Genomic DNA, 26,799 nt, shown 5'->3' on the forward strand with positions numbered 1-26,799 from the left:
TATTTTCTGTTACTGGTCTGTTATTAATATCAAGTTTTCTTGGCTTGGAAAAAGAAAAATGAACTAGGAATCTGGAGATACCGACTGCCACGTACTTGTTAAATTACACTTGACAAATAATTTAAAATAATCATCATTTTTATCGGTTGAAGGGCAATATTCATATTTGCTCATCCTAGATCCCAGAGTTGTTACAAAAGGCAAATGGAAAAATAAATATGAAAGTTCTTTGAAAGCCGCACACCACCACGTAAATGTATTTTGTTAATTACTGCTCTGGAGAACAGTCAACTCATGAGTATGGGGGAGTTTAGTGCTGATGGATAATAAAAGTGTTCTGATAAGTATAATTTGGGGTACTTCCAAGTACTGATAATGGCCTTTCTCCCCTTTTCTCCACTTCCCTTCATCCCTTCACTTCCCTTCTGCAGAACCCCTACCTGTAACCAGCGTTTCAATATATGACTATAAACCTTCTCCTGAAACAGGAGTCCTGTTTGAAATTCATTATCCAGAAAAATATAATGTTTTCACGAGAGTAAACATAAGCTACTGGGAAGGTAAAGACTTCCGAACAATGCTATATAAAGGTAAGAAGCAAAAGGAAGGGTCATAAATGATAACGACTCCTTTTTACGTGTTTGCCAAACGGTCATCTGTCTTGCTCTAAAGAGGTCTTATGATTCACTATCTGACCAGGGAAGACCATTAAAAATAGTTACTAGTTTATGAAAATCTTGTCATGAGGAATCTTAGAATACCTGGTTTGCTGGAGTCACATGCAATGCCTAAGTATAAGAAAAACTCAAATTATGGTCACTTGTATGTTAGCCTTGCCAAAGGCAGCATGTCTGGTACAAGAAGTAAATTCAAACTTAAACTTAGAACACCTCGCCTAACCATTTCTTTCTGCGTGTGTTAGAAGGACGTTTCTAGAACTAAGAAGCTAGAAAGGCACCTTCCACCAAGTTTCACTTGCAGGTGGTCCAAGATTATTCTCAAATGCAAATGATAATGCTTTTTTGTTCCTTTGAATGTATTTATCTGTATGACCAGCTAAATGATTGCATTAATATACAAAAATTGGTTTCATTGTTTATACTGTCCTGATGCGGACCCTGTGGGGAGAGGAGAAAAAGAGATCCTACGGGAATCAATCATTTCAAAAGAACCTGGGCCCTTTCTCTGAGTAGACTGGTGGGGAGAAGATGGAGAGGGAGGAAAGGTGGGAGGGGCTTTCTGCTCCACTGGGAGTGAATTGGGAAGGAAAGGAACTTTGACACTCTCAGATACAAAACTGTAACATTGCTCTCCAAGGGCTTAGATGATTATCAAAGTTGACTGGTTGTAACTGGAAATAGATACTGGTGAGGTGGAGAATGGATACTGAGGCACACAGGTCGTGATATCCAGAAAAGTGTCATTTTGACTTGCTGCTTTTACAAATGCATTACTTCCCTGGATTTCTTTTTTATGAGACATGGTTTCAAACACATGCAGTGAATTTATAGTTTTTGAAACTTTAAAACATCAAATAAATATAAACATGGACCCCAGAAATTATTGCATTTTTAAATTTTCAATGAAAACATTATCTGCAGATTAATAAATGGGGCCTTATGTGTTTATTGATCACATGCAAATAGAGGTTCGTGAATGATTAAAAACCATTCTCTGGAATTTTTGTTGAATCAAAAACTAGGAGTTTTAAAATAAGTCAGTATACTCTCCTTTTTAAGTTAATGAATTTTTAAATTTATTTCTGGCTTTTAGCTCAATAAATGGTACTTTCAGTTTCTTTCCCACATTCTTTCTACTTTGGATTGGAATCTTAATTGTATTATTTTCTTTAATGTTTTCCAAATGAAATCCAACTTTTTTTTTTTGATCAGGTGCTGCCAACTGGCAGATAAGCCATTCTACTTTAAAAACAGGCCAGTTTTTTCAAGTAACCCTAGTGAAAACATGTCTTATAAAATTACTTTTTCCTAAGTCATAAGGTAGCAAAATATCTTTGATTTTTATCATAAAATAAATGGCTAGCATAAACCAAATCCCTACATTTTCTGTATGTTATCTTCTCCATAATACACAAAATGTTCCCATAAAAAAAATTTAATTCCATTGTATCCAATGCCTGCAGAAAAACACTTTTCTGGATTTTGGATATAAAGATCCAAATTTTCATCTCTAATCTTATGCCAATTTTGTATTACTGACCATGCCAGAAGTTGCAGGAAATAATATCTCAGGGCTATTTAATCATTATTGTTTAGAATGTTCTAGAAGTATGTGGCATTTAAGAGATCAAAAATCTAATATAATTGTTTTTAATCTCAGATTTCTTTAAGGGAAAAACAGTATTTAATCACTGGCTGCCAGGAATATGTTATAGTAACATCACTTTTCAGTTGGTATCTGAGGCAACTTTTAATAAAAGTACCCTCGTGGAGTACAGCGGTGTCAGTCATGAACCCAAACAGCATAGAACTGGTAAGTCTTCTGAAAAATCAAATTCAGTTAAAAAAATAATTAAACTATATGTTTGTTGCATGTATACTTTCTGACATTCTGAGAAAAATTCTGTTCCAGAGCCAAGAAATAAAATAAATATATATTTGTAATACTCTAAAACAAATTCCCTATCAATGTAAAAGGAACAGTAAAATATTCAAAAGAAAAATCTAAAATATGTCAATGTAATCATAGATTTATTATCTTTGAATGGAAAAAAGTACATGATCCTACGAAAAGTTATAATTAAATAGCTTAACTTGACCAAGTAGACATCAGTTATTCTATAACCTGGCAAAATTCCCATATGGCAGTAAAACTGATAGCAGATGTTCTAGGACAGAATATCAGATTATTCAAGGAAAATATTGGGATTCAGATGTGTCTAAAACTTGCAGTGTTTAAATTTTAGTAGCATCACTAATAGGAAACACTGTTATAAAATGGATGGATGGATGGATGGATGGATGGATGGATGGAAGAATGGATGGAAATAAATATACGCCTACTAAACGCCTGTCACCAATACCAATGTAATTGACGTTGCCTGTGCCTAATGTGCCCAAATTACTCATTAGGAATGTTAGAAATGCCTTTCCTATGAACATCGGGTATGGATTGTGGTAGATCACTCCTGAGACGCTGCCAGTCAGAATTCCAAGATGCCATGATTTTCATTAAATAGGACAAGACAAAGAAACTATTTCAGCTACATAAGTTATTCACCTCATGGCAACATCTAAGATTCTATTTCTATTTTTAATTATTCAGTTCAAGTAAGGAAACGTTATCAATTGAGTGACTTCTATTGAGAAGTTGTTCTAAGTATGAGAGAGATGAAGACAGAGTCTGGTGAGATAGGTTTCCTGTCCTCAAAAATGGTAGAGCTATAACACAAATGGCATTCATATAAGACAGGATTGACACATGTCCTAAGAGGTACAAAATTGTACAACTGCACATAGGAAGGAATGATTAATTTTTATTCGAAGTTCATGGAAGGGCTGATATTTCAGCTGCTATTTGAAGGACAGGTAGAAACTGTTGCAGGTAGAGATCAGACAGCATGCCTTCAGAATTTTTCACCTGTAGAAAAGTATGCTTCCGTAATTCACACGTGGATTTTGTGCTCATATGTTTCTCTCTGGAGAGGTGAGGAGTGAAGCCGTATTCCTAACATGTGTGTTAATGTTTCTAAAGGGATATATGCAACTCTCCTAAGTGCAACAATGTCACCGAGAGTATTTTTATCTCCATAGCTAGAGTACATTAGAGTTGCTTTTTTTTGTTGTTAAGAAAGATCCAGTGGCCAAGACTTGGTTTTCTTAAAAGGAGATTTTGATAAGCTAAAGAATATTTACGAAACTGTGCTTTGGAAATGGTTAAATGACCACTTGGACAAGCATCATATCACTAGTTAATGTGTTTGGAGTATGAGTGGTGATACGCTCATGTGTGTATTTCACTCACTAATAGATTAAGTATTCACTATAATAGAACTAAAAGTTGCTGGAAAATGAAAATTCTCTCTCTTTCAGCCCCTTATCCCCCTCGAAATATCTCGGTTCGTATTGTAAACTTGAACAAGAACAATTGGGAAGAACAGAGTGGCAGTTTCCCAGAGGAATCGTTCATGAGATCACAAGATACAGTGAGAAAAGACAAGCTCTTCCATTTTACGGAGGAAACCCCTGAAATTCCCTCTGGCAACATTTCTTCTGGTTGGCCCGATTTCAACAGCAGTGACTATGAAACTACATCCCAGCCCTACTGGTGGGGAAGCGCATCTGCAGCCCCGGAAAGTGAAGATGACTTTGTCAGCGTCCTTCCTGTGGAATATGAAAATAACAGCACCCTCAGCGAGACCGAGAAATCAACAGCAGGCTCTCTCTCATTTTTTCCTGTACAAATGATCCTGAATTGGTTACCACCTAAACCACCCACGGCCTTCGACGGGTTCCACATCCACGTAGAAAGAGAAGGTAAAGTAACAGGAAATCAGCAAAAATAAGAAATGGTGTGCAAAGGAAAGGGCATTGACATAAGTTATGACTAAAACATTTAGAAAAACAAAATTGATGGGAGAGAGTTAATATTTAAAGGAAAAATGGTCAAGAAAGGGAAGAATTTAATTGAGTAGCCATGCCCACCACGACTAGAAAACAAACAGGTTGGATCAGAATCCAAGGTTTAGGGAGTTTCTAAGTTGCAAGCATTCACAATTTGTGCACATTTCGTGGTCCAGCATGTCACATACCCCAGGCCGTGGAGGAAAACCTTCTGTTTGGAAAGATTTTGAATTGAAGTTCTAACCATCACAAATTACAAAATATCCTGGAGAAATTTTCTGTTTTCTGGCACACAGTTGGTGACGCATGTAGCAAAGCAATCTTTCCAACAAGAAGGCTACCTTCCCAAGAGCATCAGCCCTGGGTCCTCTCATCTAGCGACTCTGATTTGCCTCAGGGTGTGTCCCTCGGGGACAGGCCCCACTCCACATCGTCCTGAAGGGGAGCTGGTCGTAAAATAGAAAATGCACAACAACTAGTATTTTCTTTTTTTTTAAATATTTAAATTCAATTAGCCAACATATAGCACATCATTAGTTTTAGATGTAGTGTCCAATGAGTCATCAGTTGCGTGTAACACCCAGCGCTCATCACATCACGTGCCCTCCTTAATGCCCATCCCCCAGTTATCCCATCCCCATAGCTGCCACATTACGTATCACAGTCATTGGTCCAGCATCCCAGAGCCATTCTTCTTGTTTTAGTCCACTAATTTACGAAAAACGGGGCCCTGGCCTTCAGGCAATGTGGGTCATGAATCACATCTAAATTGTTGCTTGGTAGGTTATTATAGTTATTCGTTATTTGTTTTGTTTCTACAATAACATACTTCATTTTATACTTTCCAGTCTTGTAGTTTGAGTGGCAAAAGTTGTTGAGTTGTCAAAATTTAAAGTTCAAATGATAGCGTTATTTTCAGGGTAGGGCATTAATATCATGCAGTATCATGTATTACATATTGTGTGCCCTTATTTTATTTTATAGAACAAGACACCAAAATCTCTGGATTCCTCTATTCTGGATTATAGAGCAATCGACCATACCCAAATATTGTGTAAAATTGAAATCCTTTATCATTTCTGAGTATTTGAGTCAAAAGTCTTCACATTTACCTGGAATTACTTGTATAAAGCTATCTGTCTTCATCTGCCCTTAATCTGTCTTTTATTTTTCCGTTCCACAATATATTCTGTGGAAAATAGGGTCTTGTAACTTACAATTTTTTTTAATGAGTATTTCCATGAACATTCAATCATGCTTTTATCTGACTGCAGCGTGTTCTGTTGAAGGCTCTTGTAGCCACCAACTGATGAAAAACAACTTCAAATGAAGTAATAAGCAGCAGGAGATGGACTTTGAAGCAATGCAAAAATCCTTTTTACTTTTGGAAAGTAAAATCTGAAAGAAGACAGATGAAGGACAAGTATTACAACTGTCAGAAAATCTACCCAGAAGAATTATTTCCAACTACAAATAATTCAATTTATTTTAAAGCATTTCTGGATATTTAATACTACCACAAAGAATTGATAAGATACTTACTGCTGGTTATTTTTTTATTCTTTATATCCAGATGAGACGGTCAACTATTGCAATCTTCTCCTGACATTCTACTTCTGTTCTTTTTTTTTTTTTTTTTAAGATTTATTTATTTATTTATTTGACAGAGAGAGAGATAGCCAGTGAGAAAGGGAACACAGGCAGGGGGAGTGGGAGAGGAAGAAACAGGCTCCCAGCAGAGGAGCCTGATGTGGGGCTCAATCCCAGGACTCTAGGATTACGCCCTGAGCCGAAGGCAGACGCTTAACGACTGAGCCACCCAGGCGCCCCTTCTTCTGTTCTGTGCATATAAGGTTGTTGGGTAAAAGTACATAAGAGTATGCAGTATATACTCAACCCTAAGCTCTATTGATCTGGATGCCGTATTTTAGTTTAATTATTACAAACAATTTGAATCCTTGATCATGTTTCTTTTCTAATACCCTGGATGAAGATGTAAAATTGAACTTGACAAAAAAAAAAGTAAACAGTTTAAAAAATATTTATTCATTTGTCTTAACTGACTTGTCTACATTCAAGGCCCTTCCGGGTTTCAATTCATATATATTCTCTTTTTTATGTATGATTCAGAAAACTTTACTGAATATTTGACAGTGGATGAAGAAGCCCATGAATTCGTTGCGGAACTGAAGGAGCCTGGGAAATATAAGTTATCCGTGACAACCTTTAGTTCTTCAGGATCTTGTGAAACCCGAAAAAGTCAGTCAGCAAAATCCCTCAGTTTTTATATCAGTAAGTACCAAAGAGATTATTTTGCACTTACAGGGGAGCTAGGACAACGGAACTGGGGAGATTAACGATGCTCACACATCAATTATTCATCAGACCTCAGAGACCCTGAGAAATCGTCAAGGTCAGAAGAGGCCCAGATCCATGAGATTCTGACAGCAGAGGAAATACATGTATGTTTAATGGTAGCAAACCTGCCCAGAGATTTAACTTACGGATTTTTTTATTGTTGTGAGAATTGAACATTTATTAAGCTGACCTTCCACACTAGCCATAACAAACCCTCCAAGGACGCGGACACACTGTTTAGGACACAATGACTTTTGTTTGAGGCCGTATAGGAAATGGATATTGTTGGACTGTGGGAAAAGTCTCATTAGAATATTGAGCTGAGAGAGCTCAAAAGAAAAACAGAGATTTAAGTGTCGTGGGACCTAGGTGGTCACCATAAATTTGGCCCAAGAAGACAAAGCTAGAGCATCCCGAAAGCCCCAGTGTCGAGTCTTAGGGTGGCTTCTACTGATTCCACGAGGGGCAATAATGGAGCAAATAAATGGCTTCTAAAAGCTACACAAATCGTGCATGTCTGTAATGTTTGTAGGTAATCTGAATATGCTCGCCAGAGGTTTCGAGGCCAAAAGTCAGTGACCTAGTTTATCAGCAGCTAAATGTGCCTCCCGTCAGCAGAAAGAAAAAAACCAGAAGGCAATGGATAAAAATGTCTCTTCAAAAAAGATGACCACCACACACTCTAAGGCAAAATACCACCTTTCACCGAATAACCCTCAAAAAGGGTGGGTGGGGGACAGAGGGAAAAGATCTGTTTATTTAACAGCTGAAAAATGTTGAAAATGTCCCATGTAGCATTTCTACTTAAGAAATTGAAAACATCGCCACTGGTAAGTAGCCTCAATAAAGATCCATCAGATATGCAGAAAGAATAGTCACAATTTCCCTTGCATGGGAGGTCTCTGACATGAGGTCACTTGAGAACGAGAACGAAGTTTACTATTCAGTTCTTCCCGGGAAGCTTAAAATGTTCCCTTAACCAGAAGCTTTCCGTGTCTGTCAGTAGGGATGCACCCCAAGTGTCAGCGGCTTCTGGAAACGCGCCCTCAGCTATTCGGATTAGGCTGGCCCTTCCCTTCTCTGAATTTCTACTGTGTTTCATAGCGCACGACACAAAACACAGGCCTTTTTTGTGTACGATATTTTTCTAGATCGGTTTTATTTGTGTCCATCTTACTTCGCACACCAAATTGACAAATCCTAGCTTGGGGTTATAGTTATTAATTCTGGGGTACCTTCAACAAATATTCACTGAACAACTTTCATGAGTCAGGCACGCTGCTCTCGAGTATCCAAATGGACTATGCTGTTGAGAATGTGTCAGAATTGCTCCAAAATATGATTATTTCCAAGAGATGCATCTTCATATTCATTTAGAAAGATAGAGGGCCCTAAAAATTCTGGGTTTTTTTCTCTGCCAATAAAAGAATAATACTTCGAGTGCTTGGATATCCCGCTCTGCAGTAAGGAGTTATTGAGATGTACTCTGTGTACGCTTAGTTTAAAACAGGAAACTATAGCTGTAAATACTATACTGGACCGAGTAAGCCCCCTCCACACAGTACAGACTCATACCAGCTACATGATATTCACAGCCCATTTTCCTGACCCAACTGTTCCGGTGTTAAGCTATGACATTAATATTTATTAAATTCCATTAAGATTTATGTTTCTCTCTCTTGTTGCATTATGATTTATATTTCCATGGTTTTGAAGGCTTTCCTCAGAGATGAGAAGGAAGGTAGACATTTACATTCGGCCCCCAACAGGCTTACATTTCACTGATCCTCATGTTTCATTGGAAAGAAACTGAGGCACAGAAAGGTTAGTGACTTTCCCAAGTGTCCAAATGGGACTAGAACCTAGGAATATTTGCTAGCAAAGTCCATTTCCACGTAGCCTACCCTGACCCATTACCGTGGTTTGATTATCAGGTCAGTCCTAACGTAAAACCATTGAACCAGTGAATGTGTTTGGCTTCCTCCCACGTTGGCTGTCTGTGCCCCTGCTCTCCCAGTAATCTTCCTAATGACGATGAAAACACTTCACAATTACAGGTTCTCTAACACCTAGGATCTCATTTGATCCTAGCGACAGATGGCATCATGATAAATTGTCACAGAGCGCTGAGCCAGGAGACCAGAGGTCTGGGTAGGGCTCCAGGCACCTACTCGCTGTGTTACATTGGACAGGTTATAACACATCTCTGGTCCTTAGTTTTCTCATCAATGAAATGAGGTATTGGTTCTCTCAAGTTTTCAATTCTAACATTCTATGGTTTAATCCATTTGCCAGTGCATTGCCAGAGATTCAGAGAAGTTAAACCGTTTGCCCAAGGTTATATCACTAATAATGAGCAAAGCCAAGTTTGGGTCAACTTTCCTCTCTCCAAACCAGCGCTTCTCACAGTTCCTAGTTTCCCCAGAGGTTTCGTGCAGGGGTTAAGAGTGTGGATTCTGGAACCAGCCTTCCTGTTGGTGAATCCTGGCTGTACTTATCCTATCTTTGCCTCAATGCCCTCATCTGAAAGTGGGATTCATACTTGTACTTCTCTCATAGGTCTGTTATGAAAATTGAAGGATTGACATATGTAAACATACATAACCCTAAAACAGAGCCTAAGACATGCCAAATGCTCTTTGCCACCATTGCTATTGTCATTTTTTATTGTCATTATCTGCCTGGCCCCATTGGCTGTGAGCCTGAGACTGCTGTCCCCCTCCTGGGTTCCAGCCCACGAATACAGCTCGCTATGAAGACACTGAGGAGTGTATCCTAAGCAAAGAAAGAAAGGTTGCATATGTGCATTTTGACAAGGAACTTCTGTAGATAATAACCACCTCAACACTTCTTGAGTCCTTACTATGTGTCGGGCACGGTGCTAATAACCACTTTAGAAACTTAAAGAACAAAACTAATAGTGGGCCTTCTGACGAGATGCTTTATAATGAGGAACCCACCTCGTCCCTCAAATTAGCACCCAGATCCCAGGCAGCTTCTGTAATTGACCTAGCCTATTGCCTAGTTCTTCTCTCAATACAGTCACACCCCGCCTCTTTGATCCCCCTGTTACCAAATTTAAAATCCTTTCACACAATGGCAGTCGAGGCTCATTTGAATCTCAAAGTCATTATTTCTAGAAACCGAAGATCCTAGCAAAGGAATTCTAAACCCTGATGAAATGCCCCCACTTCCACACCCACTCTGCACTGAAAGAGAAGTAGAGTCTCTCTGGTGAAGAATTTCCTGGAATAACCTGAGAGGCAGGGGCAGAGAGCCGTGCCGTCCAGCTGCGGGTCTTACCTCGACTCTCTGTGTAAGGGCAAAAGGAAAACATCGTGATTTTTAAAACGCGACTCTCTTACCTCCACCAGCTCAGCATGAAACCTCCCTTGTGCTCTTATTTGCAATGTTCAGGCCCTTCCGGAGAGTGGATCGAAGAGCTGACCGAGAAGCCCCAGCACGTGAGTGTCCACGTTCTAAGCTCAACCACCGCGCTGATGTCCTGGACATCTGCCCAGGAGAACTACAGCGGCACCATCGTGTCTGTGGTGTCGCTCACCTGCCAGAAACAGAAGGAGAGCCAGAGGCTGGAAAAGCAGTACTGCACCCAGGTAAAGGAACAGGGAAAATGCGGAGGGGCTCGCTCACTCACGGCCTGCAGCCCAGCCACGCGGGCGCAGCCATTGCAAGAGGCGGTGCTGGGGGGGGGGGGGGGGTGGGGGTATTGGGAGGGGGGTGTGAGCAGGAAATGAGTGCGCAAGGCTCTGCAGTTACACTCTTCCTCCCCCCCTCCCAGCACTAGCATCTTCCTTTTATTTTCATGCCTCATTCAAGACGCCTACGATGTGCCGGGTACTCGGATAGGATAGATGTTGGGATTCTAGATAATTGCTTGCAGAGTTTATAATCTAGTGAGAACAACGCATAAGTGAGCATACAACTACTACTGAAGAGTATAAAATGAGGCCTAGGCTAAAAGTAAATGATCGAGAGGCCCTATGAGTTCATGGAAAGAAAGAGCATGGGTAAATATGGGGAAAGAAAGGGCACAGGTAAATATGGACTGGGACAAAAGGATTTGGAAACTGGCCAGAAAAACTTTTCCCAGGGCACAAGATGACCAAGCAGAAGGTTCTGGGGAGTTTTTGTTTGTTTGTTTGTTTGTTTGTTTGTTTTACTCTTTCTATTTTTTTCTTGTTATTTGAACTATGAAAGTAATTAAGCTCACTGAAAAAATAATTCAAAAATGAAAGGTACTAAAGTAAAAACACACCCCTTTCACTAATTGCAACTGAGAAGAGCTTTGAAGGATAAATAGGAGTTAGCTGAGCACAAGGGGGGATATGAGGGATGCGGAAATGGGGTGCAAATCGGTAGGTCTGGAAATGGCTACCAGAATGAGCTCATGCGCCCAGCCATCAGTCCTGAGCGACAGTCCTGAGTGAAAGCCTGCCACGTGGGCCCCAGGGCAGACCTTGCTTTCCATTGCCCTAAGTATCCACAGGGAGCCTGGAGCCCAGAGCTATTTTCCTAAAACCTGGGTTGTTTTGTTTGTTTGTTTGTTTGTTTCATAAGATCAAATGTACTGATTCCTGGTGTCTCGCAAACACAATATTTACTTCCCTAAAGGCAAAAAATTTAATTATCAACTCATGTGTCATACACTGGAAATATAATACTCAAAAACAATGTTTGCTATAGAAAGCTTTGTGAATGTTTCCATTTATCCCACGAAAATTAGGCACTTAGGGAAATTCAAAGAGTGAGAAACTTAAACTTGATAAGTAGAATTCAGGAATCATGGCCTTTGGAGCGCTAGAAAGGCTTAAGAGTGTTGAGATAAGCCCTTGCTTGCAGATGAGGCTACCCCTTGACTTGAACTAAAGTAAGGAGTAAATATGCTAAACCGATTAACTTGTAATCACAACTCACTATGCAGCTTTGTGGCTTCCCTTCCTGAGTAAGGGAAAGACAGCTGACTCATTATATTGGTAGAAAAATGTGTTTCTCTTACAGAACATGACACAGAACTTGACTGCTCCAAGGTACATTTCTTCACCCCTCATCCAATGTACAAATTACGTGTCTTTTGCACAGAAGCCAAAGGCTAACAGTATAGATAAAAATTATAAATTATAAATGAGCCAGAAAAGACTGGTCTCAGTGCACTGACAATGCCTTTTTGAGATGCGAACATGAGACTGTTAAGGATTATAGGCACAGTGGGCAATATTTAAAATGGATCGCTGTGTGAGGTGTTCTCTCAATTACAAGAAAATTTTGAAGATTTGTTATTGCACCAACATTATCCTTTGCCCCACTATACACACACACACACACACACACACACACACACACAGGTTTTTAGATAAGGAAATATCAGTTCAAAAAGTCTGAAAAACAGAGGCGCCTGGGTGACTCAGTCACTTAAGCACCTGACTCTTGGTTCTGCGCAGGTCATGATCTCAGGGTTGTGAGATGGAGCCCCTCATCCGGCTCCTAGCTCCGTAGAGTCAGCTTGGGATTCTCTCTATTCCTCTCCCTCTGCCCCTCTCCCCCTCAAATAAATAAATAGATCTTTTTTTTAAAAAAGTATCAAAACCTGGCCTGCAGTCATGTGGCCTTTAATCAAAAGAATCCAGAAGATAGTATCACCAGTATCAGTCCAATTTGGGCTTCTTCCCCAAAGCGAACATGATCCAAAAAGAAAAAATAATAATATTGCTTTGATTCTGTATTCAGTGATACTGTGATTGAATTAATATTCAAGATGCAGCTCAAAAATTAAGAGTGATTCTAAAGCCAAACACTTAGTGTCCCCTCCCCCCATTCATGGTTTCCCTTTCCATGGACTCAGTTTCCCATGGTCACCCGTGGGCAGGAAGCAGGTGATCCTCGTCCAACATACAGTCAGAAGGTCGATAGTAGCCTAACAATAGGTCACACGCCTACGTCATTCACCTCACTTCATCTCATCACACAGGCATTTTATCATCTCACAGCACCATAAGAAGGGTGAGAGTGGTACAATAAGCTATTTTGAGAGAGGCCACATTCACATCACTTTTACTACAGTGTACGGTTGTAATTGTTTGCATTACTGGTTATTGTGAATCTCTTACTCCGCCCAATTTAGAAGTTAAACTTTACAGTAGGTATGTATGTGTAGTAAAAAAACCTAGTCCACATAGGGTTCGGTACCACCCATGCTTTCAGGCATCCACTGGGGTCTTAGAACAAATCCCTTGCAGATAAGGGGGGGACTACAGTATCAACAGTTAATATAATGTTTCACTATTTTATACTTTCACTCTGCCTGCTTTGCCTCTACCACGGACTATAGCACAGGATCCTCGCTTTACATATCGCCTAGATCATCCATGAGACTCACTGCTAGTGTCACCACTCTTCCTGACACCACCACTGATTTCTGGGTGTTAGGTGGGTCCTGTGCAACATCCTAGAAATAAAACAAATTTGACTTGAACCTTGAGTTCACGACGCTTAGAGTCTGGCCTTCCGTGTGGGTACATTGTATTAATTTGAATTCGTCCTCATCATGTATGTGCTCTTCACGTCTGGTTGCTGTTTCGTGTCTGAGTTTGCATGCAAGTGCTTGTAGAAAAGGGGGTTTGTGACGTATGCCTCCTCACAACCATCTCGGTGCTATTGGGTAATAAATACATGCTGAACGTCACGTCTGTGCTCCGTCAGTGTTCAACGTAAAGGACCCGGTCAATTCTTCAAAGCAGATGTGCTTTCAGTACTTTCTCCAAAGACTCACACACAATCCTAAATTTGAGGATTAAGAAAGTCGTATAATAGATGTATGTATGTTTACTTTGACGTGTGATCTGCCTTGGTCCCTACGTGTTTTCTGACAATGTACGTACCCTGTAATTTATCAGTCTGTTGTGTATTTCCTAGGCTCTCTAGGGCAGCTTTTCTCCTATCTCTTTAGCTGGGGAGGAACAGGACTGGTGCCTCATCAGAGGGGCATTGGGCTGCACTGAATTCTCTGGAATGGAGACAAAGCCCATTGGGAAAGTGAGAGAGGAGATAGTAGAATGCAAAGATGGGATGAAAATTGGGGGAGGGGATGTGGAATGATCCTCTGGAGAATAAAATACGTGTTATTTAGTAAGTCGTATTCAGGGGCATTTCTTCTGCCTTCCGTCTACTTACCCCAAGGCGATCCAGGATAAATACAAGGGCATGGAAGGGTAGAAGCATAGATACAGGCTGGTGGCTCAGCAAATATTCAAAAACGAGGTGGCAGGAAGGACTTGGTGTTTATGATCTGTTACCAAGGTCATTTTTTAAAATAATGTAATGTATATACACATAGTTGCTTCTTTATTAAAAAAAAAAAAAAAGGTAGGGGCGCCTGGGTGGCTAAGTCAGTTAAGCATCTGACTTGGGCTCAAGTCTTAATCTTGGGGTCCTGGGATGGAGCCCCACCGTTAGCCCCTCCTCGAGCTCCAGGTCAGAGTTGATGACTCCATGCTCAGTAGGGAGTCTGCTTGTCCGTCTCCCTCTGCCCCTCACCCAGCTCGTGCTCTCTCTCTCCCAAATAAATTAATAACACCTTTTTAAAAAGAAGTATAATGTCCCCAGGGTGAATTTGTTATGATGGCACATTTTTTATATGAGGTGTAATTGACGTAGAACGTGTTTTCAGGAGTACAACATAAAGATTCAATCATTGTATACATTGCAAAATGATCATCACAGTAAGCCTAGGTACCATCCACCACCATACAAAGTTAGAAAATGTTTTTCTTGTGATGAGAACTTTTAAGATTTACTCTCTCAACAATTTTCAAATATGCAACACAGTATTACTGACTATGGTCACCCTGCTGTACGTTACATGCTCATGACTTGTTTATTTTATAAGGGGAAGTTTGTACCTCTTGACCCCCTTCACCCATATCGTCCACCTCCCAACCCCCCCCCTCTGGCAACCACCATTCTGTTCCTCTTACCTCTAAGTTATGTTCTGTTTTGTTTGTTCATTTGTTTTACTTTTAATTTCCACCCAGTGAAATCATACAGTATTTGTCTTTCTCCGACTTATTTCACTAGTCCGATATTCTCAGGGTATTTAAATATGATGGCATATTTAAGTGGCTCCAATCTCACACAGTCATTTGAATAATCAGAATCAACTACTTGCTTAAAATATTATCAAACCAAAGAAACCTTAACACCACCCTAAAGCAGTCTACACTTTTTTTTTTTTAAGATTTTATTTATTTATTTGACAGAGAGACAGCCAGTGAGAGAGGGAACACAGCAGGGGAAGTGGGAGAGGAAGAAGCAGGCTCCTAGCAGAGGAGCCTGATGTGGGGCTCGATCCCAGAATGCCGGGATCACGCCCTGAGCCGAAGGCAGACGCTTAACGACTGCGCCACCCAGGTGCCCCCAGTCTACACTTTTTGGTCCTGCTATTCTAAATAATCTAAATGAGTGATTAATGAGCTAAGCTGGAATTCATGGATATGCCTAGGTGTCTATGATGTGTTGTTTAGTTTTAAAGAAAGGTTCAGAGCGATGTTAATGAAGTAGCACATATATGGGTCAATGTCATATTATTTATGTATATATGTATCGAGGAGGGCCTGGAAGATTGCCACCAAAATGTTGGAAATGAGGGGAGGAGAACAGAAAAATTGCCAATTTTATTCATTTGCTCTTCTGCTGTGTAATTTCCACAATGAACATTATAAGTTTTATCATTTAAAAAATTTATTTTAAAGAAATAAGACAGCATCACTTAGTTTTGCACAACATACGTGTCTTGTTCATAGTTTATCTCTTCAGGAAATGCTCTATCAGATAAAGATATCGGGCTGACCAACTGGGCCTAGATGGCTTCCAGCAGAATTCACCTTTGAAAGCATGGGCAAAAAATTCTGATGAGTGTCAATAGGAAAGAAAGGAGGGAAATGCTAATGCATTCATTCGACTTAATTTTATTTTGCTTAAGTTATTGGAAAAGAAATTATGGTATGCTGGTCCCCCCACTTACATTTAGAGCAAGTTCTACCAGTTCAAATTATACAATGTCTATTGTGCAGAATTGGTTTCTGGTATTGGAAAGGTTTAAAATTTGTATCATATCACCAATTCTGTGTTTATTCTTAAAATCATAATGAAGCTTAATTTTAAAAAAAACCTTTATAGCATAGGTAAGTTGTCAACGATCCTGTTCTTCATTGATTATGTTCCTTTCCACAGCGATTTTATGTAATGTACCCTAGAGGCCCCAAAATTGCTGAGTGATGAGCTAACTTCATTGATACTCTAGTCTAAGCATCCTTGCCACTCTGTGAGGTCTGGAATAGTATTATCTCTACTTTATCAGTCAAGAAGTCAAGATAAGAATTATAAATAAATTATAAATAAATTTCCGTGCTGACAAGGGCGTAGAGGCAGGATTTGATTTCAGGCAGTCTGAATAGAGAGCCTGTGTTCTTTCTACAAAGCAAGACTGTCATAACTATGAGAGGCACTAAAGGTCAAAGTCACACACTTCTTGACCTGGAAGCTGAAGCATCAAATCCCCGTGCACACCAACATTTAACCTTAGTAAGGACATTTCATTCATCTGTCTGTTCTGTTGTTCTCTATATTGCATTTGTTACCGAACCAAAAGTTTTCTTTCTCTTTTCTTTTCTTCCTTTTTTTATTTTATTTTATTTTTTTTTGAAGAACAGCAAAGAAGAGCTCATCTAAATGAGGAATGTTTCCTACAATGTTATTTTATGGGGTCACAATAGCCTTGAGAAGCCCTTATTGCTGTCCCTCCACACTTAGCCCGGTGACCCGCCTGTAGCAGGGTTCAGAGGTCACAATATTAGACTTCCAGCCCCAGCGCTTAATCTACATATGTGACCTTGGCCATTTCCTGGCTTTACTTTCTTGATCTATTAAATGAGAGATTTGGAGCAGATAATCTCTGAGGTCATTTTCATCTCTATAATTAGATATTATATGCTTCTAAGTGACGAGAGACCGAAGACGTTCCTGCACTGGTCTTTGTATGTTTTTAGCTGACACTACGGTTTAGGATGTCAGACTCTGCTTATGGTATTGCTGATTTGATTATGGTTAGAGGCTGATGTGTCTCTAGTGTACATAGTTAAAATTGACATTGATGGGTATAAAGCAGTTCACGGGGCTTATTAAATCCAGCCATAGAATTTGAATGTTCTGGGTTCCCTTCAGTGTTCACATAAACTATAAATCATCCTAATTTTGAAATCTGACCTTCCCCAGAACAAGCAAAGGCTTCTGGATTTCAAAGGCATCTGTGGCTACCCTGAATGTGATATCAGCTTTTGTGTCACATTATGAAAGCCCAGCTCTAAAAAAATTATATTGGGTGTTTGGTTTAAAGGTGAACTCAAGCAAATCTATTATTGAGAATCTGGTGCCTGGGGCCCAGTACCAGGTTGTGATGTACCTAAGAAAAGGCCCTTTGATTGGACCACCTTCAGATCCTGTCACCTTTGCTATCGGTAAGCTGCCAGCCTTGATATAAACTTTATCAGAGTACTGTTGGGGGGACCGGGGTTCCAAAGCCCAGGTCCAAGTCATTATCATCCTATATGGGGAGGGGCCCATACTTGTTCACCCAATATTCTACACTCTGAGTAATGCATGACTACCGTTGTATACCGGGGGGGGAGGGGATATCGTTAGCATCTAAGGCTCAGGAAAAATAACATGGGAGGAGAGTATGATTTATTCAATAATTGTATTGGAAGAGCGAAAACCCTAGTTATTAAGAAGAAGTTTGAAGCCAATTGCTAAGATATTAAACATTCCTTCTTGGCTCTTTTTTTTTTCATCCCTCCCCACTTCTTCTTAGTTCCAACGGGAATAAAGGATTTAACGCTCTATCCCTTGGGTCCTACGGCAGTGGTTCTGAGCTGGAGCAGACCTTACTTAGGAGTGTTCAGAAAATACGTAGTTGAAATGTTTTATTTCAACCCTGCAACAATGACATCGGAGTGGACAACGTACTATGAAATCGCAGCGACTGTGTCCTTGACTGCTTCCGTGGTAAGTAGCGTCACACTTCCCCATGTAAACAGACACGTCTTTCTGTACCAAATGTATCAGAAAAAGTTACCTGTAAATACATATGGGGGGCTTCCTGCTTTCATGATTTTCCTAGTTGTTTTTGATTTCTGGGCTATTTTTGTTTTGGGAAGAGATTGAGAGAGAGAGAGAGAGAGAGAGAGAAAAAAAAATTATATGAAACTAGCTTTCACCCCTAACTGAGCATATCCACATTCTAGTAGAACTATCAAGTACTTACTGTTTCTCCTGCTCCCGAGGAGGAAAACACAAAAAAATTTCCTTTAGTCTTTCAATAATGAGTTGACACCTTTTAATGCTAATGATGAGTATTCTTAACATCTACACACCTGTAAAACACCTCTAATGTCAGGCCATTGGAGGATGCTTTTCAAGAGAGCACGTAAAGATTGCTCTTTCTGGGGCGCCTGGGTGGCACAGCGGTTAAGCGTCTGCCTTCGGCTCAGGGCGTGATCCCGGCGATCTGGGATGGAGTCCCACATCAGGCTCTTCTGCTATGAGCCTGCTTCTTCCTCTCCCACTCCCCCTGCTTGTGTTCCCTCTCTCGCTGGCTGTCTCTATCTCTGTCGAATAAATAAAATCTTTAAAAAAAAGAAAAAAGAAAAAAAAAACTTAAAAAAAAAAAAAGATTGCTCTTTCTGAGACAGGAATAATTTCTAACGTGCAGGTTCCTAGGGGTCACGCATGAAGTACACAATTGCCCTCTACCCAGTTGACGACACTGATATTTGCCACCCAACAAGGACGCACGCTTCTAGTCCAAACTGGGAGAATGCAGAGTGTGAGAGGCCAATTTTCTTAGAAATAGGGCTATGCATATGTACAATCATTTACAAATAAGTACATTTCATGTGCGTAACACAACTTAGGAAACTGCAAAACAAAACCAATTGGAAATATTTAACTATACCTATGAATCACTTTTTTAAAATTATGTTTGTAGGGCGCCTGGGTGGCTCAGTCAGTTAAGCATCTGCCTTCAGCTCAGGTCATGATCCCAGGGTCCTGGGATCGAGTCCCACGTCAGGCTCCCTGGGAGCCTGATTCTCTCTGTACCTTTCCCCCCTGCTTGTGCTCTCTCTCTCTTTCTCATGCTCTCTCTTTCTCAAACAAATAAATAAAATCTTTTAAAAAATTATGTTTGCCTACCATTCTATTTACCCCTCACCACAGTCCAGAAAGAATTCTTAATGGAAAATTAGGGAAATACAAAAAAGGCACAGAAATAAAAATAAAGATTACTTACTGATTACCTTCATGACCTAATAAAAATAACTCTGTTCCAAAAACATGATTTTTCCTCTCTTGTCTCCTTGCTCTTTTTAGAGGATAGCCAATCTGTTGCCAGCATGGTACTACAACTTTCGAGTTACCATGGTAACCTGGGGAGACCCGGAATTGAGCTGCTGTGACAGCTCCACCATCAGCTTCATAACAGGTGAGTGGTGTGGGGGAACTGCTTCCGTGGGGTAAGAAGTCTGTTTGGAGGGGTTTCTGAAGAGATGCACCTCCAGAAAGTTCCAGTTGCTCACCTGGCCCTGATCAAGCATCAGTTTCATGGACGACAGTATGCTTGATTCTGAAAATTCATTATTTGCTTAAATGATAGTCTTTAAAAATTAAAATGTGTTTTTATCCTGAGTTACTGTCCTTTATTTGTGTGCCCCATTCGGAATTGATTAGAATGGAGTTGTAGCAGACAGACCTTTCAGCTTCACCCTGAGAGGAATTGATTGTACGCATTCGATGATTGTATTTGCTAGAGTGCCTCCATCTTCTTATTCATTAGCCATTTTTAAGGTCATAGGCTGATGGCAGTGTTGTCCATTGCGGGAGTGAAAATAGGCTTTGGAGACAGGTGGACCTGGGTTTGAATCATGGATCTGCCATGTGCCGCATGTAATCTGTGCATGTTAACATTCCTAAGCAGTTTTTTTAAGTGTAAAACGGATATGATAATGGTATCTATTATTCTTTTCCGTTTAAATACGTGACTTAGGGGACACCTGAGTGATTCAGTCAGTTAGGCGTCCCGCTCTTGATTTTGGGTTGTGAGATCGAGCCCTGCGTCGGGCTCCACTCTGGGCATGGAGCCTGCTTGGGATTCTCTCTATCCCTCTGCCCCTGCCCCCCCCCCAATACATTACTTTGTGAAATTTGTGGCACAAAGTTTAAGTACTTAAAACAACTGTTAGCTCCTTATCATATAGCAGAAATAGCAGAGGTAGTCAGAGATGACAACGAAAAGGGGAAATTCATCAAAGGAACACTAACCCTTTCTGAACCCTATTGGAACTAAGATTTTTCAGGAACTTTTGGTTGGACTACAAGGCTATAATTAGTGTTATGAGGAGAAATGAGAAAAACATGTCTAGATGAAGAATAATGTTAGCAAAATACTTTCTTTTCTGGACATTTAGTTTTACTCTATCAGACTTTATCAAAATGAAAGAAAATGAAAAGAAAATAATCATGGGGGGGGGGGCGCCTGGCTGGCTCAGTTGGTAGAGCATGCGACTTTTGATCTTGGGGTTGTGAGTTCAAGCCCCACACTGGGTGTAGAGATTACTTAAAAATAAAATCTTAAAAAAAGAAATTAATCATATGAATTCTTACACTATCAACATACATAGTACATCCCCTTCCTTTACTGGCCAATATCTAGAGCTCCCTGTGTTCCAGATGTTAACAGTACACTAGGGTAGGAAAGTCAAAAAATGCCAAAAAAGTAGAAAATACCAACTATGTGACATGTACTGTGTTAGCTTCTTGACTATATTAATAATTGTGTACTTAACTTTAATTACATTTTACTGTATAAATAATTCGTACAGCTTCACTTTATTGACATTGCCTCTCTGAGAATACTCTTTCCTTCTCAGACAGAGCATATGTCTGGGAAAAGCCCGGAATTTGCATCTGCACACTTGATTGAGCAGAGTGGGCTCTGCAAAATTCTAGCTGTCGAACACGGAGCAAGTTATCTTAATGATCCCGGACTTGTCTTTTCTCATTGGCAGAATTCAAAATGCCACCTAACAGCTGGCTAATAGAGCAAAACCAAGTGTATTAGAACTCACTGCAGTAAGGCATAAAACTGCCGTGAGAGGCTCTTTGCAGTGTCTCTGAAGGGGGGCATCAGAAATGAAAAATTAACAGGATTTGGAGTTCTGGACTCAAGTGATGGGGGTGTGCCTTTCAAAGCTCAGAACTGACCAGGATCTGGCAAAGGTGATGTGCCTGGCAAATCTGGAGAGTTATAAGGTGAATAAGCGAGCTACTTGCCTAGGTGAGCAGTCTATTGTCTCCAATAAACTGAACTTTAGGAATTTCTTACCTTTTCCTGGGACAATCTACGAAGTCATGCTGACATGGGCAGTTCACAGTTTCATCTAAGCATGCTAACACAGTCTCAATTCTCACATCTATAAAATGGGCATAATAGAATTTCACAGGTAGTGTGAAAATTAAATTATGTAATATAAATCACTATTAAAATATATATGGTGGCTGACTTTTATTTTTATACTTATTTTTAAAAACCAGTTGAGGGGCACACGGGTAGCTTAGTCGGTTAAGCGTCCGACTCTTGATTTCGGTTCAGGTCACAGTCTCAGGGTTGTGAGATCGAGCCCGCATCTGGCTCCACACTCAGCCAGGAGTCCGCTTGAGCTTCTCTCCTTCTCCCTCTCTCCCTCCCCACTTCTCTCTAAAGTAAATAAATAAAATCTTAAAAAAAAAAAAAGTTGAAATTTGAGCCTTGTCTCATTTTGTTTTTCTTCCCTTGTTTCAAGTTTAAAGCAAACAAAGATAGCATGCTTCTCTTACCTATGTTTTTAGTTGTGAGCCAAAATGCCAAACCGTGTGATATAAAAGGATATAGGAATAAAATATCTGAATAAAGGGTGATTTATTAGGATCTCAGGTCCCCTGTCTTTGTTAGGCAAATTTGTCCTCAAGTCAATGCATAGTAATTATGCTAGTATACCAAATAATGTTCAATAAACAAATAGTGACATCTTGTGGCCTTTCAGCAATATGCTGCATTTTAAAGCAACAATACAGAATATAAAAATCTAAAGACTTGGGGTGCCTGGGTGGCTCAGTCGGTTGAGTGTCTGCCTTCTGCTCAGGTCATGATGCCAGGGGTTCTGGGATCGAGCCCCACATCCCCTCAGCAGGAAGCCTGTTTCTCCCTCTCCCCCTGCTTGTGTGTTCTCTCTCCGTCTCTCTCTGTCAAATAAATAAATAAAATCTTAAAAAAAAAAAATCTAAAGACTTCGTTAATACCTGTAAGGGGGAGTTATACACTTCTGGGTTGACGATTTTAAATACATCTCTTGTCTTTACTAGAATTAGAACAGAAGAAAATCTCGTTTGAAGGAATGTAAGTATAGATACATATGTATAATGAAATACATAGAAATATATTAAGAGTAAAGAAGGCAAAGGTATCATTCTCTTCATTAGACTATTCTGAAATGGGATGCAGGTTTGTGTTACTTGCTAGATACATTATTGGTATTTCAAGATTTTATTGTCAAACATATAGAAACACTAATTTCACATGAAACAATTTTTTAAAAAGATTTTATTTATTTATTTGAGAAAGAGAGAAAAAGAGAGCCAGCACAAGTCGAGGGGAAGAGCACAGGGAAAGAGAAAAGCAGGCTCCCCACTGAGCAGGGAGCCCGATGTGGGACACGATCCCAGGACCAAGGGATTATGACCTGGGCCAAAGGCAGTCGCTTAACCAACTGGGCCACCCAGGCACGCTGAAACAGAAGTGTTCTTTACTCTCTATATTACAAATCTCTACAGTGAATAATTGTTCTTGAAAGCATAGCTATGAGTGCTTGTTTTGAGTACTAGCAGAATCTTGAGAAAAATGAATCTTCATGGTGTATGGAAATTCTCCTCCAAATATTTCAGCTCGTTTTGTGCTGTCTCTCGGAATGGAACACCTGCCTGTCTTCAAACCAACATACACATGGACTTCAAATTCAACTGTGTGTTTCCTAAAATCTTCAGAATTATCAGTTAGTTTAAAAAATAAAATACACATTCGTAGCTCATATATTATAAAGCTTGTAGTGAACCCTCCTCCCCACTAAAAATAATTTAAATTTAAATGTGGAAGAAAATTTAAAAATTAATAAGCTCAGTGCTAGAATTTAGCAAAGAGCCCTTCCCGTCTTCCCTTACTACTGGCTTCAGCAACATCTAGTAAGAGCCCACTTTTTGCAAAGCACTGGTTAGACACGATCAATGATATTGCCTTGTCGTTTTATAGAAACAATAATTATTTTCTGTCCCTCTAATTGTTGACCTTACGGTCCTTTATTTCCATAAACACCTTTGCTGCACACACAATGAAAAATTTACTTTTATAGGACCCCAAATTTTCCAGTACTGATTGGAAAATAGGTTCAGCCATGCCTTATACTATTAATTTATAGATGCAACAAGCATACTCAAAGAGGTGAACATTTCAGGAATCTTGTAACTGTGAAATTGGTATAAAAGACCCTATATCCTCGGGTACAGAAGGGTCTGCTGCCCTGTGTCTGAGCCATGCAAGGTGGGGTCCCAGGAAACAAGTGTCTGCCTTTTACCACCAACCTTTGCCATACTACTGAGAGGTCCAGGGATCCCCAAGGCCATCATATGGTGTGAAATTTAATTCTCTAAGTTAACTCTACGTGAGATTTCACGCTCTGTTGAGAAGTACTTTAATTGGTATTAGTCTCTTAAGCTAAAGTGCACCTCTTTCTTTCCTTGTAGCCCCAGTTGCTCCAGAAATCACATCCGTGGAGTATTTCAACAGTCTGTTATACATCAGTTGGACATACGGTGATGACACAACTGATCTCTCCCATTCTAGAATGCTACACTGGATGGTTGTTGCAGAAGGGAAGAAGAAAATTAAAAAGAGCGTATGTTTCTTTGAATCCCAATATCGGGCATCTGAACATTCATTTACATAAACTATTGAAAACTATTAAGCAAACATTTATTGAACATTAGACAAATGTCTTATGTCTGTTGGCACTCTTTTAGGCTCCGATGATAGGACAGTGAAGAAAAATTCTAATTCTTCCTTTCCTAGAGTTTACCTTTTAATCTTTCATAATGAGTTATAATAGTTATAACTAGTAATTCATTTATATTTAAAGTTATGATTTAAGCTTTTGTCAAACATTTTCCGGATGTCAAACATTTTCAAGAAAATCAGTTAGTATGTTTTGATATTTTCTCCATCTATCACCAATGCCTAAATATTTGGGTACGTTGGCAATACTGATTTCTTCTGCTTTATTAAACTTTTTGACATTGCATTACTTAGGGTAGAGACTACATTACTGTAAAAACAAACAAACAAAGATTGAGGCTCAAAGAAAATAAAAGTTTGTTTCTCTCATGCAAGCGCGGGACTATCAGGGCACCTCTGCTGTAAGGGGTCAATCATGCAGGGGTCCAGAGTCTGCTTGTCTTGCTGCTCCATCTACCACGGAGCATAGGTAAACCTTCATAGTGATTAGATCCATATTCTAGCCTGTGGGGAGAGGAAAAGAGATGTGGAAGCCCAGCACTTACAGGGTGTGGACAGAATTATAAGCTGCTCGTGTGACTTCCACTGACGATCGATTGGTCAGAAGTGGGTCCCATGGTCCCCTCTAGCTATAGAGGAGACTGGGAAATTTTGTCTTTCGTTGAGAAGCCAGGTGGCTAGAAACAGGACTAGGTTTCTTCTGAGCTTCCCAGCTAGGGCTGAGCAATGTCCACATCAGTAACAACCTAGCAAATGCCTTTTCTAAAATTCGCTGTGAAGATGAGGAAAAGTATCAGAGGAATCCCTATTTCAAATAGAGAATTCATAGAAAAATGTTCTGATACGTACTCTGCATGTTCAGAGCTACCTTGGCTCAGTTGAGGCATTTATATCATTTTCAAAGGAAATAAAGTATCCCTAAGGCTGTAATTAACTGTAGATCGATTGCACAAGACAGAGAGGGAGTGCCTGCCGCAGCCCTGTCGTGTGGAGAGCCATCCTAGTTCAAGTTCGTTAGAAGTTTAAACCCTTGATTTTGATGGCCCTTGCAGGTCACACGCAATGTCATGACTGCGATTCTCAGCCTGCCTCCTGGAGATATCTACAACCTCTCCGTAACCGCTTGCACGGAACGAGGAAGTAATACCTCCATGCTCCGCCTCGTCAAGCTAGGTGAGAAGAATGCATACGGGTGTGTGCGTGTGTGTGTGTGTGTATGAGAAAATAGTCATGTCCAGAGAACTAGTGTTTGCAACTCTTGATTTGTCATGGTCTTCTCAATTCAGTGAAATAACGGAAAAATGGTTCACTCTCTTCTAAGCGCAAAATAAACATACATACTACTAAAAGAATTAGGTTCAACTTAATACAAGTTTCTTTGAATGGAATTTTTACTCCGCTGAGAGACAGGAGTGTTCACCATCCTTAGTGAAATTAGAGAGACCAAGGAGTCTGAGGAATTTAGAGGAGACAAGACTTTAGAGATTATCTAGTGTTCAGACACCATTCCCTTCTCATAGGAGCATTATGGGATGCCCTCTTTAATATGTCAGATGGAAACTCGTACATAAAACAACCCACATATTGATTTTCTAAGTTGATAAAATGTCCTAACCCTAATCTAAAACCAAGATAAAAGAAACAAATGTGTAACAAAATCATATGAATTCCCTAGGTATTCGTTCAGATATATTTCTTCTGTAAGTCATAATGAAATTGCCTAATGATGACACATAATTAACATGAACAAGTTTGAGTTTCTAATAAGCAAAGGAATCGGTAGTTCTTCCATACAAGTATAAAAATAAATGAAATAACTGAGCAAGCATAAATACAGGTGGGCCCTTGAATAAAACCTAGCGTTGTGATGATAAGAGACTAGATGTATTTGCATTTGATGAGAGAAAGAGGAAAATAACCTTAATTAAAGTAAAGAGAACATGCCAAGAAAAATAAAGGGCTGTGGATGAGGGAAAATGAGGAAAATATAATATTCTTGCAAATGAGCTAGAAATTATTGTGTAGTGTCGTGTCAAAATAATTATTTATATTATGAACTACAACTGGGAAGTGATACTATTTAACACAAAACGCATCCTCTACATTCAACAGTCTTCCATGTAGTGAGGTATACATTTAGTTTCGGATACGTAAAGGGACCTCAGAGATAATATTCCATAATCAGCAGCAGGCAAAAGAGGCTAGATTGGCAAAGAGTTGTGGGGTAATCAGTGTACGAGGGGCAAGCTGGAAATGAATGCACTTCCATGTGTCATTTTCACAGCAGAGAGCTCCTTTCCATATTTCGAAAATGAAAAGTATAGAGAATAGCAATACAAATATTTCCAAAACACTTAATGCAACTTACTGACATCACTGTTTCAGACGTCTGCTAATTTAGACTCTGTTTCTGAGTCTATTCAGAAGAATTTCAAATTGTCACCATTATTACACATGTGCAGATGTGCAGCTGTAAGCAAAGACGGATCCAGGGTGAGGGGCGCCTGGGTGGCTTGGTCAGTTAAGCATCTGACTTTTGGTTTTGGCTCAGACCATGATCTCAGCATCATGAGATCACGCCCCACGTTGGGCTCTGCACTCAGCATAGAGTCTGCTTCAGATTCTCTCCCTCTCCCTCTGCCCCTCCCCACTACATGCACTCTCTCTCTCCCTCCCTTTCTCTCTCTCAAA

General features: G+C 39.9%; 1 protein-coding gene across 1 annotated transcript in view; it reads left to right on the forward strand.

The window, feature by feature from the left end:
- PTPRO (protein tyrosine phosphatase receptor type O) overlaps positions 1 to 26,799 on the forward strand; it is a 228,119-nt gene that overhangs the window by 140,248 nt on the left and 61,072 nt on the right. Inside the window, exons 3-12 of the mRNA XM_057318901.1 lie at positions 432 to 590; positions 2,341 to 2,493; positions 4,053 to 4,496; positions 6,714 to 6,875; positions 10,359 to 10,555; positions 17,350 to 17,470; positions 17,824 to 18,017; positions 19,383 to 19,494; positions 23,841 to 23,992; positions 25,161 to 25,281. Coding sequence (XP_057174884.1) covers positions 432 to 590; positions 2,341 to 2,493; positions 4,053 to 4,496; positions 6,714 to 6,875; positions 10,359 to 10,555; positions 17,350 to 17,470; positions 17,824 to 18,017; positions 19,383 to 19,494; positions 23,841 to 23,992; positions 25,161 to 25,281 — 1,815 coding nt within the window. The remainder of the gene's footprint in view (positions 1 to 431; positions 591 to 2,340; positions 2,494 to 4,052; positions 4,497 to 6,713; positions 6,876 to 10,358; positions 10,556 to 17,349; positions 17,471 to 17,823; positions 18,018 to 19,382; positions 19,495 to 23,840; positions 23,993 to 25,160; positions 25,282 to 26,799) is intronic.

This window comes from Ursus arctos, unplaced genomic scaffold (assembly GCF_023065955.2).
Source record: "Ursus arctos isolate Adak ecotype North America unplaced genomic scaffold, UrsArc2.0 scaffold_26, whole genome shotgun sequence".
NCBI classification, from domain to species: domain Eukaryota; kingdom Metazoa; phylum Chordata; class Mammalia; order Carnivora; family Ursidae; genus Ursus; species Ursus arctos.